General features: G+C 31.5%; 1 protein-coding gene across 3 annotated transcripts in view; it reads right to left on the bottom strand.

Annotated features, from left to right (window-relative positions):
• Positions 1-4,012: 4,012 nt before the first annotated feature.
• Frl (formin-like protein) overlaps positions 4,013-13,877 on the bottom strand; it is a 41,907-nt gene continuing 32,042 nt past the window's right edge. For 2 of the 3 annotated variants that reach the window (XM_085944938.1, XM_085944939.1), the window contains 2 exons: positions 13,546-13,659; positions 4,013-5,163 (listed from right to left, as the gene is read on the bottom strand). In XM_085944938.1, coding sequence (XP_085801064.1) covers positions 4,951-5,163; positions 13,546-13,659 — 327 coding nt within the window. In that variant the 3' untranslated portion in view covers positions 4,013-4,950. Of the gene's footprint in view, positions 5,164-12,032; positions 12,176-13,545; positions 13,660-13,877 lie in introns of all 3 variants that reach the window. The other variant, XR_015070403.1, reaches the window with a different exon arrangement.

The raw sequence follows: 13,877 nt of genomic DNA, 5'->3' as shown, positions 1-13,877 counted from the left end.
TCACATAAGATATGGTCGATACAGAGCGAGGGCTTGTAAGAAGATCAGTGCCATTTTATCATCAGTATATACTGTATCATATAAAAATCTAAATATACACTAGTCAAAAAACTATCTAATAAGATAATTAAAATATTGCATATATTTTTAGAGGCAACTTATCAAATACTTTTTTATAAAAACTGTTTGGAGAAAATAAGATTGCACGCCGCAATTAAAAAGACTTCTAGCAAGTACATATTATGTAAGTTTTATTTTATACAGAAAATCAAAGCTGAATCATGTTGTAAAGATGTTAAAGATACCTTCTCCTATATATACTGAGATTAAATAATTATGAAAGTGAAGCAAAAAGAAGACCCTTGGTGTACTAATTATGATAACTTAAATCAGATATGTCAACTTATAGCCTTGACACACATACGGCAAACCTCCACCTAGCTTTCTAGACTCAGTTAACTCATTTAGTGCTGGCAACGCGACTGGTGCGTTTGCATTAGATGTCCATTAGATACTATTAGCATAATTAAATGTGGTAATTAGATCTTTTTTTCGAACCTTTACAACTAGTAATAATATTGTATTACATACTGACAGTTTACGGGAGTCTTCAATTTACTGTTCGTGCATGTGAGCTATAGCAATGTTTTAATATCTTTGCAGTTTACCAATGCTTCATTCGTTTGATAAATGTATTCAAATGTAATACATAATAGAAATAGTGTATACAACTCTTTTTTTATATAGTTCAAATTCTTTGTGTGATTACATTTTGATATATTATCTAATATTGATTAAATCTGTGCTATGCTAAAATGTTTATGCTAAATTTTCTTGTTATATTATAAATATAATATTATATACCATACTTGCAATAAACTTTTTTCTATTTAATTGCATAACAGAGAAGTAAAGTAATTAAATTATTATACCTGCAGTATTAAAATTTAGTATAGGCTTTAAGTGGAGATCCTAGAAAGAGTTATAAGCAACTAGTGAACATATTTACACATAATATTGGTCAGACGAATGAAAAACAATTGAATCTGGAATGAATTTGGCGGAAATAACTTAATATATCATTTATTATCAACAACACATAGTACGTATCACAAGATGGATACAGATAATATTAATAAAACCAATGGATAAAATTACGCATTAAAATATTTGGTGAGTTCATAATAATAAAAAAAAATAATATTCATAAACAATACAATATGCTGTAAAGTATTAAAAACGAAACTTAAAATAATTTATTATTACTAATATAATAGTATACGACAAACCTCAAAGAAATTTATTGATTATTTAAAATCTGGGAACAAAAAGAATTCATTATTCATTAATTTGAAACTATTCGGGTTCAAAGTGGAATACCGACACAATAAACATAATTTTTTGCTTATTGTGATTGTATTATAATTTATATTTTGGTAACTATAATTAAAAACAGATATGTTAAAAAATTACATGACACAGTTCATTTGGGTATTAATAAAATTGGTGACAGTCAAAAATATATGTCTAAATATTGTGGCACCGATATGGGTTAGTTTTGCGCGTAATTACTACATTTAATCTAGACGTCTAACTTCACTAATTATGTCCTTATTTCATAGAGTCAACCTTCAATTTAATACGTAATTGGCGATAATTATCTAATTTTCTCTATTGTAAAATTATCCTGTACCAATTGATTGTTAGTAGATCATGCTTTTTCTTGATATTACAATTCGTTAACTCAATATTACAACTAGATAACCTTGAATTTAACATTATTGGGCTATTGAATTTTAAACTTAGTACATACAGAAACCACGTTTTATTCACAATTTTATTATTTGTTGAATTTTGTCCGAAAAAAATACCTATAAAAGGGGATGTTGAGCCAAAAATTATTTGGAAAACCGTGCCATATAACATGAACGGCTACTATTAAGTTACAAGTTATCTGTTAATTATGCAGATAAGGAAATAATGCGTCAAATTCAACAGTGTTTTCAAAAACAGCCCAAATCAAGTTATGTTGAAATATGTAAATTAATTAAACAGGTAACTAAAACGATTGTAAATCACCCATCCAAACAAATGAAGGTTGACATAAAGCCATCTACCTATACACTAGCGTTAAAACTGAATAAAGTAATATTTCAGCATGATAAAAAATCATTGATAAACTATTTTTTACACTCGAATTCACTTAAAATCTACGAATTATACATAAATTCAAATAAATTTCTTACTAGTTAAGTGGTAAAGTAATAAAAATCATATATATCATATTATAATAATACAGTATCCTACTCATTATAACAGAGAACTGATTAAACAAACCAATTTTTAAAAACATACTGACAATAAAAATTGTTAAAAAAATAATGATTTAAATAATATTAATATACATACATATATCTATAAATAATAATATGATCTGTGTTTATTGTTAGCGTAATTTTTAAATGCCTTGCTGATATAACAGTGGAAATGATCAGATCTTGATAATTATATACATACAATTTAATATAAATACTTACAAAATAAAGTCCGTATTGTAAATTTCATAGGTAAAATTAGTTTCAATACAATATAAAAATGCCAAGCTTTTGATATATTTTGAGATTGCGATAGTGCAAAATCGTACCCTATAAATTCATCCGAAACCACACTCTCCTGTACGACTCAATCTTTCATATCACCAATCAATCTTGTGAAACTCACAAATACTGTTTCGATAAAAAATCAGATTTCTACCTCTGTGTAAGATTCTTGCACCCATAACACGTTTAGTCACCACTTCACGCGACAAATCTTGTAATTCGTGTCAATTCAACGGAAAGATTCTTGCAAACCTCATAATTATCAAGAATTGTTGTCATTTTGTATACATGTAGATTTTTTTTTCAATTACAGTAGGCGCTCGGTAATCCGGCGTTCACCAATCCGGCACGTCCAATAGTCCAGCATTTTGCAACTCAACTCTCCTGCTCTATAATCCGGCCGGTTTCACATTAAACTGCCGGATTGTAGAGCGGAGAGCCGTTCACTTGGCAGTTCGGTGCCCGATTATTTATTATTTCCTATAGAAATCCAATAATTCGGCATAGGTGAAAAAATATGGGTGCCGGATTACAGAGCGCCTACTGTCTTAAATTTTGAAATTCTATTTATAATGAAAATTGAACAGTTCGTACAGCCGAGCAGTTTATAATGTCATGGGTCCCAGGTGTGAATCCTGAGTCTGGCAAATACACACATTGTTTTTCAATTTGTGTTGGAGTCAAGAGTATTGACCTAATAAGTTGAGCAAGTGACCGACATCGATTTCTCGTGAAAACAAAAATCAGTTAATACAAACTTCTAAACTGTGGAGACCCATATGGTTCAAATTAGAATAGGACATAAGGAGTCAAAACGGGTTTACGAGTTCCACGAGATAAAACGACGATATATTTTATAATTAATATAAACACATAGAGGTTACAATTTCAAATAATAATTTGGTTTTGAAAATATTATGCTTGTATAAAATAAATTATAATAAAATTGAAATGTCATGGTATTTTTGAGTATATCAAACAGTCTTTGAATTATATGTGTTTGTGCGAGAGATTTTATAAATCACATTTGTATGCATTAAATATTAAAAGAATATTAATCCTAATATAGATTCATTCTCGGCATTCATTGTGGTCAGCGTACTGACATTATATCTCTAATTAGATAATGGATTATACTTCCAATATATTAGAAACATGATTATCGATGCCATATTCACAATTTATTGAGATATCACATGTAGTATTATTTATTATGGGAGAATCTATTACAAATAGCATTTTATTCCATCTCTTAGATGGAAATTATTAGATTTTCGCATGCATCCCAAAAAAATTGACTTTAATTTAAATTGTAAATAATGAGATTCATCACTATGCAATATTAATTTTTCATTACTTCATAAAATAATAATTAATAAATTAATATTAAGCAGACGATTTTAAATTTTTTTCATTCACCTGCATTTCAAAAATTTATACAAAAATCTCTTATTTGTATCCTATCACTCCAATGGTCCGAAAATGTAGCACAACAATTTTTCAAGGCAGGCTTAATTACATTTAATGTGGACAAATATACACACACTAAATAAAAGGCAGTGTATTTATTATATATGTATAAAACAAATGCAAACATTTAACAGTCTTGCTTAAATGCATTGGTATTCGTACACGTGAATCATCCATTGGCTAACCTCTATTATACAAAAAATATTGACACAAATACATTTAAGCAGAACTGTCAATTTATTGGATTTAATCTATTCATTATAGAATATTCCTTCATTGATAATTTTACTACACCCAGTATAAATTTTAGAAAAATATTTTGCTCATTCATTTTCAATTTCCTTTCAAATAGATTAGTTTGATCAAAATATTACATTCAAAGTACAAAATAATGTACATTTTTTTTAATTCTACAAAATATGTTCTCGAAAAGGCTTCAAATCCATTACATTCATACATATAATATATAATTCAAAATGCTTATGGAATAATCTTATCAATTTCACTGTTTAATTTTGGACAGTATTTTGAAAAAAGCACTTTTTGGCCAGAATAAATTTAATGTTAAATTTGTTGATAAAATTTTAAGACCCTGATTTAAGACACAAGTTTTAGCCTCTGCGTTCTGCAAACTTTTCATCAAAAAACATAAATTTTTTGACAGAATAAACATACATACCGGTTATACCGAAAATCGTAGGGAACTGTATGCATATTGTATTTGCGATACGAGGTTGAGAGTCGCCGACTTAAATAAAGTGAATATGTCAATCCTGGAATACGGCAATACTTCAATATCCGTAATAATTATAAATTTATTGCTTCACGCGATATGGTAATGGAGAAAGATTTGACATGGTAATTACGCATAGTGGTCGCTTCAAACGTCGAGTTCATCAAGCCCTTTGGAGAATCGGTGCGAGTTGATTCTTCTGCGATGCGACCTCCTCACCGCATCAGCCCTTCGGTACGGCTCGCTCCTCAATCCGAGAAGAATGTCTTCCAAAGCGCCATTGTACACTTCATCTTGCTGTAACAGTTTTTTCTCTGACACCAAATGAGTTTTGCTCTTGAGCTCATTGATCACGGCATCCTGAGAAGAAGAAACATTAGAGTTAAGAATATGGCAAGAAATATATTAATTTCACCAGCGCTGGATTATATAGGAGCATCTCTCTCTCGGACTACTGACATAACAATAATTTTCAAATGTGTAAAATACATTAAAAAAATTGAGTCTGAAAAATTAGTGAATATAATAATTTTTGGTACTTGTTAATATAACCGGCTCACTTTTAACTACGTACTGTAAAGCTACATGTAACAGATAATATTTCAATTTTGCGTATTTATTCCAAGGTGGATGAATCGCGTTCACAGCAAAGAAATCTGCCATCGTCACTTCGAAATGGTTCTATTTTAACACTACAACATGCCATAACTGTTGTTTATGACCATACAAAGAAATTTAACGATCAGTAGAACGAATTATGCAAAACAGCTGTCAGCACTGTAAACTTTTCAGATGGTTGAAATTAGTAAAAATCACAGAGATATATCTGAGCACGGAAACGTTTTTTTTTTTTTTTTGACCATGTCCGATCCTAGTAGGATCATATGGGCCTCCACAGAGTAGAGGTTTGTATTAACAGATTTTGTTTTTACGAGAAATGGATGTCAGCCATTTGCTCAACCTATTAGGTCCATACCCTGACTCACACACAAATTGAAAAACAATATGTGTACTTGCCAGACCCAGGATTCGAACCTGAGACCGACGGCGTGATAGTCCAACGCTAAAGCCGCGCTGCCACGGTGGTTGTAAATAATCAAGGTGAAATTAGTAAAAATCAGAGATATATCTGAGCACGGAAACGTTAGTAGGTACCTGAAATTAAGCAACGATAAAAAATGTAGGTATATCAAAATAAATAAGACACTAAAACTTTGCTTCACATTGTGCCAGGCTATTTAACAATTACCTAATTATTCACCAAAAAAAAAATTATGTAGTCATGTTAAAATAAATTAATACTTTATCTCACTAACATTAATCAGGATGTAAATTTATAATATTAGAAGGCCTCCTATACAATCCAACACAATTGAAAAATAAATTTTGAAAGCAAACCATCACCTTATTAGGAATTCTAGTAAGCCCTTTGTACATTACTACAATAATATTATTAACTACAATACGGAGCGTGTTTCAAAGGCAACAAGGAAATAACACAGAGAAGGATTCTGGGAAACGCTGCATAGGGATTGCAATACTGGTATGTCACAAACCGGGATCCCGGTATTTATTGATACCGAAATATCCATTTTTAAAATCCAAAATGCCGGTATTTTATGTATTAAGAAAGCAGAAACCAAATGTATTTCAATTAACATGACAACTGTACAATAATTATTGACGGCTGCTTCTCTTATCCTTGGTGGTACGTGTCAATATGTAATGCACACTTGTTGATAAGTTATTTACCTAAATTATTTGTTTTGGGAGCTGTTGCTCATGAATTTTACTGGTTGTTTGTAAATGATTATTAGTGGATATTATCATTATAATAAGCATAGGGAGGCCTTCATCCGGTAGTGGATCAACCCTGGCTGATAATGATGATGAATTATTTAATGTTGACCTCTAAATAGCAAATAATAATGGAGAAATATAATTTTGTTGAACAAAAAAAGACCAATATTATGTACATACAGAAATATTACCAAGAAGTGTCTAAAATCCACCACATATTTAAAAATAATGTTGGTGATGAATTAACATAATAGTGCGAATCAAAAAATAGTCATGGCAAATATTTACAATCGGTTTATAATTATTTAATGTTATGTATCCATCTAACAAGCGTTGAATCTGGAAAGGATTTTTCTGAATCCAAATTTATTTGCACGGAGATAAGATCAAGACTGGGATTCCAATATTGATAAATTAGCTTTTTTGTATGTCCGGAAAATTTTACATATTATGCAGTTTGCCATCACAGTTCACTGTGAGCTATTTTACAGGAAGCAAATGGCCGTATAGCATTGCGATCGCGTTGTTAGTGGAGCATTTAACCGTGAAGTGAAAAAACCCTAAACAAAATATTTTTATTATATATTTTCTTTACACTTTAATGGTAATTAAGTATCAAGTATTGGAAGGAAAACATTGTAGTATTAATTAAAATAAAACACAACAATATGTAGTGTTCATTCCACGCCATATAATATCAATCAGGACCGATATAGTTTAATTAGTGTATTTTACTTTTTTAAAAACTTTAATTAGTGTTTATATGTACATGTTCTACAGCAAATGATTTTAATCTGTAAATTTGTTAGAATACATAATACAGTAAAACCTCGTTAATAAGAACACGGATAATTCGAAATTCGCCTTAATTCGAAATTTTCGCAAAAAAAAAGTCCCTTGAACATTATTTTCATATAAAACCATACCTTTAACTCGAATTTCGTAATTTGAAATGATTTCTGAGTCATGGCATACAAAAATAAATATTCAATAAATCGTAATAAAGTACACTATTTCATGAGCCAGTCATTGAAAATTGTGACAGATTTTCTCCCATGGAATTCGTATTAGCGAGGTCAGGGAACTCAGAAATAATGGGAACTGAAATACATAACGGGTAAGGCGATAGCAGGTAACCGACTCAAGTAAGGAAGAATCCGGGTTAAACTTAAACACGTGTCAATAATACGTTTCACGTCGAATACTGAAAACTGCTCTCGGTTTATGCATTTACGCTCATTTAATGTTGGTGTATTACACACACCATTGCACGTGCATAATCCGTGCTTCATTTTCGTAGGACACTCACACATTCAAAATCCTGCTTCACCATGCGGTGTATTGAATATGGCCTATCGGTATTCTATTTATTATCTGTTCTGTGAGCGAGGTTTTACTGTATATAACAACACAATCTCATGGCCATCTGTGTCCGATAGAACAAGTCATGATGGACTGTGATATAGCCGTATATAGTTTTATTGATAGATATTTCTTTTTTTTTTTAATTTTAAATATTTTTAATGAATACCGGAATTAATACTGGTATTGATGATTTCATTCAGTATCACGATCCCTAGAACCGTATGATGTCTATATGCTCCACCTAAGGAGAGGACAAGGATGAAGAAAAGAGGAAAGCTAAAAACTAACTAGTTTAATTATTTTCCTTCAGCAATCTACATTTCAAATGAGAATGTGATATACTTCATTTGGCTCACATTTTAATGAATCTAAATACATATCAATAAAAATAATAAGATAAATACCAACAGTTAGTGAAATCTTCATCAGGCAAAGCTACTGAGAGTTTTTAATTCAGTGTCATTGTGTTGATCGTATTCATATTTAAAAAAGGGCAAAAACTTTAATGATTTCAGGTTTCACAAAAACATAATTTAATATATCAATGCACAGCGCTACCCAAGTTTTGACTGGTAACATAAAATGAATTGCTTTCACCAACATTGAGTGGTGTGAGAAGTTGTTTCCCTTCCATTATTGGGAAACTGCTTACAAAAATAATCAAAATGGAGTATGTTTTCAATATAATATATTTGTATACACAGCTATTGGGAATGTCTTTCTTTTTTCATTTCAACACTATAACATGCCATGAGGGCCTAATGACAGTAGCGTACTAGTAGCAGTGAGACAATCGCAGAACCACTCTGGTTTTACAAAAATCACATAATTGTAATGTGACCTCACCGGGAATTGAACCTGCGCATTTATTCTATACACAAGACTGCTATCGGCGGTTATCGGAGGTAGTTTATCATATGTTTGTATCGAGGTATTATAATTGTTACAATAAGTTAGCCGTCTAAAAGTCAAAACTGTCTATCTCGCTCTAAAAGTTAGCACAGCCAAGAGAGGTGCTGTTAAAACATAGCAAATATTGTAACAATTACAACTAACTTACTGTAAAAATTATAATACTTCAATACAAAAATATGAAAAACTTTCCTCGACAGCCGTCGATAGCAGTCTTGTGTATAGAATAGATGCGCTGAAGCTGTTTACCATATTACATTCAAATTATAAGCTAACTAGCACTATGATAGAAATTCACAGCTTTGTGTCGCGGCCTGATTATAGAGGGCCTTGGATATAACCAAACAAACAGACACATGGCAATTTTATTATTAGCAAAGATTCATTTCCGCGGTGTATCCAACTGTAAAATCTGTAGATTAATCCAACATCTGAAAATTCACATTAAATAGAAGTGAATGGTTAACAAACTTTTGTTATTTAAAAAAAACCTGTTGAAGAGGTTAGGAGTGAAATGGTAATCAATACTTATTTTTTTACCCAATTTCTTGAATATCAATTTGTATTTAGCGCATGGAGCCAATGAGTTGATCGAGGTGTTAACATCAATTATAATTACAAAAATTGTGGAAATCAATATGCTCTATTTTTACAAATGTAAATGGGATAATGGAATGTAGGTATAATACCAAAGTAAATTGTTCAGAAGTACAAAAAACAAACGAATGCACCGACTAGCACATACAACAATGGTGCTTAAAGGACATTCAGAAATGAAGAGAGTGAGTCAATATAATGTGCGGTGCGACCATTGCATTTTTAATATGCGTCTGCCATGGTGCAGCTAGTGTGTATGTGCGTGTGTAGTGTAGTGAGAGACTGTCTCGCATTCCTATGTATAGTATCATTTCAAAATGACCAACACAAAAACACTTAAATAAGATTTGATTAAGTAAGGTAATAAACTCTCAAAGGTAATCACTTGACTTGTAAATTTTAATTGGCAATATTTTTAGTAGTTCACTTTTAATATAATTACGTAAATACATACAGTGAAACCCCGATTTGATTTAACGTTGAAAAAAATCAAAAACATAAATGTATTGCCACTTGAACTGTTTTCTTCACTGAGGCATTATTTGAATGGGTATAAAAAAAAAAACAACATAAAACAAATTCATACAATAATTGATTGGGCACTAGAGACATGACATCTATAAATAGAATGCAGTGTCTCAAATAAATTCATTTTAATGATGTCATGCATTAAGCAATGTGTCAAATAAATTATTTTTAAATTTTAATACTTGCATAATGTTAATCGAATTTTTTAAAATTCAAATGTAAATTTCAGGAAATAACAGAAGACCACGTACGTATATACTAAGATTAAATGGGACTGCAGAAACTACATACAAAAACCAAAAAACGTATACTTCGGACACATAAAATCAAGGTTTCATTGCACATACAGGTATTGAATAATAAATGGCTATTTCAAGAATTTTCTACTACAGCAGATAAAAATAGTATAATTATATTTATTTTAAACACCTTACATGTATAAGGAAATAAATTCAATATCTATTTAACAATATTTTTGACTGTGTTGTAAGTGTTAATAGTGATGTCATAATTTAAAAATGAGGAATCTATTTCCAAAACCTTAACTATCTAATATTTATGACAAATGACTTTTTGTGTTTCATGAGAAAATTATTAGTTTTAACGTTAGTTATTTTAAAATTCCAAATTATAACAGTATGTACGTCCATTCTTATCAGCCGACGAACCTTTAATTGCAATAAATATATGCAAAATAAAATTAGACATGTCTGTTTGTCTTTTTAATTTATCGCTAAAAATTTCTCCACTTTCAACAAGTTTGCGGCATTTTACGGCGAGCGAGAAGGTCTTTTCTCATAAAGGATTGCCCAGAATAGAAATCACGCACATTCTAGTGCACACCAACCAAATTCTTGGGAAGTTGCTCCTGGGACACTCACCACAATATTGGTGGGCGCCGCCCTACATTCGTTATGTTATGGTAAACAATTGCATAACGTAGTATATTCTTGGGTTTTCACCGTGTCTCCTTCTTCCTTCTTAACTCGACGTTTCGGGCTCGTTGCAGAGGCTATTATCAAGAGATATCTCTTGATATCTCTTGATAATGGCCTCTGCAACGAGCCCGAAACGTCGAGTTAAGAAGGAAGAAAGAGACACGGTGAAAACCCAAGAATATACTACGATAAAAAACAACCATGAAAGCCTCAAACATTAAATTGCATAACGGATGTGTAACGTGGCGGGTGGTGGAGAGAAAAGCAATCATTATTTTTTTTAACATTTTTCTGTATGCTTCTGATGGATTAAGGGTTCTATTTCATTGCATAATGTGGGAAATTGAGTTTTATATGTACATATTTTTTGATCATATCGTCTATGTAAGTTCAATACCGGGTATGAGCTAATATGTTCAAAATACGTATTTTTGATGCTCTCGGTTAAATGGCACAAGCCGCATTGATTGGTGCATTCAAATTTTGAAATTGACCAATAGACTACTTGCACTCGGTTAAAATCTAAATACTAAAGAAGCAAGCAAGACCGCGTATATCCCATATTCAATACAGCGGATGAGCGGAGAGTTGCAGCAATATCGCGTAAGGTCCAACTGATTTACAAAAAAATCCTATGGCAATTAATTTGCACAGATGCATACAATAGTAAAAATATATTTTCTAATATAAAACAGGAAGACAATAAACTGCATTTAAATTTATTTTTATATCTTTTTTATTGGCAAGGTTTTTAAGGTTTCCTGAACATTTTGACAAATGGTTCTTCCGCGGTATTGAACTTACATAGACAATATTATGTAGATTTAACGGTTTTTGGAAATAGACACCTCAAACAACATTGTAGATGAATTAACGAAATCATAATGAGAGTGACGTACGGCCGTTGTGGCCGAAACATTACTGCTGCAATAGCGGCACATTACATACCTCTTCACACACTTTAATATCTGAACGGTGCAAGTTACGGCAATACTAAAAAGAGGAGTTTACAGGGGACATATTTGTAAGCAGGATGGTGTTAGTAGTGGAAAACATTTAGACATGGCCAATGATCAAATGACAACTTACAATAAACAGTGCACGGTTTTGTCGGTGCAACTAGCGCAACTAGCGATAACTAGTCAATTGTGGTAATGGGAGGAATGGTTGGAGAGTTGCGATTGCAGCGTCTGCTGTACAAGACCACCGTCCATCGCCGCAATATTAAACTTCTACAGTTATAAAAAAAAAAAGCAACACCATTTTCATCAATTATTCAGAAACCTTCACCAAAAAGCAAATGACCAATAGTATTTAGCCATTTAATCGGGAGAAGACTGGAAATAAACATACGTAATATATCGTAAGGTATTTTACATACACTGTGATTATCTACTTTGATAGTATGATAAATTAATAGATTTGTACAACTGTAGTGATGGGCACCTTTTAATATTATTGGTGAGGGATATGTACATGTTTTGTGTTTAATAAAAAAAAAATACCATACTCCAAAGAACCTCAAATAATGGTTAGAGAAAAATAGAAATATTATAAGAAGGAAAATAGTACATAAGTATGTAAATTAAACAAATAATAATACAGATTCAAATTATTATTCCGATGGTCATTTCTGAGACATTTCACGAGTGGAGGAACTACAAGGTTCGAAGTTTTTGTCCTTGGTGAAACAAAAGAAACAATGAGGCAGCTTAGACCACTACTTCATTATTGGGTTTGTTTTCTCAAGGATGAACACTTAGAACATTGTAGTATTAGGTTCGCGATTTGCTATTATCATTTTACACGATAGATTTGAAAAGTCTGGAATAGAACTACGGTTGACTCTCGATTTACCGGGGTTGTGTCAATTTATTAGTGGGCTAATCATGACAAAAAAACATCCATGATAATCATCGTTTCCGCACTTCGAACGATTAGATTTGCAACACATAATATTATTATATCAGCCTGAATGTATTCACTGCTGGATGAAGGCTTTGCCAAGCTGATTACACCCATCTCAATATTGTGCGAAGCGTTTCACATTTCCACAGAATTATTTCATCAATACAGTAGTAACTACATATACAGTTGGAAAAATACTTTTTATGCTTTTGAATTACCATGATTATTATAATAGTATATTGAAAGATGACATTTCCTGTGGGGGGGGTAATTGTAAACCTTAAATTAATTATGATAATTAGTCAACTTTTGATTATTTTGGATTAACCAAGATATTGTTTATCCTGGGAATAGATTCTCCAATCTACCACAGTAAATCGAGAGTCAACGGTAAACATTAATATAAGGACATTACAGTATTATTTATATGGACATTTTATCATTTACATGATCCACGACAATAAAGAAACCTGCCAGGTCACTGGGGTTACAAAGTCATGTCGAAAACATCGGAGAGAATCGGACAGCATGAAGAATTAAATTATCAAGCAACGCATCACGAAAAATAGTTTTGAATTTAATGCCATTGTATAATTAATAAAATTTAAAATGAATTATCTCTTGTATGTCAAAAAAATTGCTTGACTTATTCGTAATACCAATGACTGTTGGACATTTGAATCGGAGTGCTTACCTGTTGTTTTTTCTGGGTAAATTTGTTGATGGCAGGATTTTGGTTGGGGGTCTGAGAGGCTTTTAACGCCGCCAATTCTAGCCGACGTCTCTGCTCATTGTCTTGATCGGCAACCTGGAACAGTACAATAAATAAACATAATAAAATAGCTTACCAATAGTTCAATATTATTACGATATCGTACAGTGATGCACAAGCCGCGGCCCAAAGTGGAATTTGTTGCGGCCCAAAATATATCATTGAATATGACAAAATTCTAATTTCCTATAAGTATACGAGTGAAGAGTGATTGGAGTAACTGATATGTAACTACTGAATTCAAAATAATAAAG

This window comes from Rhyacophila brunnea, unplaced genomic scaffold (genome assembly GCF_057557595.1).
Source record: "Rhyacophila brunnea isolate RB1 unplaced genomic scaffold, BYU_Rbru_1.0 scaffold_17, whole genome shotgun sequence".
In the NCBI taxonomy this organism is placed as follows: domain Eukaryota; kingdom Metazoa; phylum Arthropoda; class Insecta; order Trichoptera; family Rhyacophilidae; genus Rhyacophila; species Rhyacophila brunnea.
This window is presented reverse-complemented; position numbering and strand designations above follow the sequence as displayed.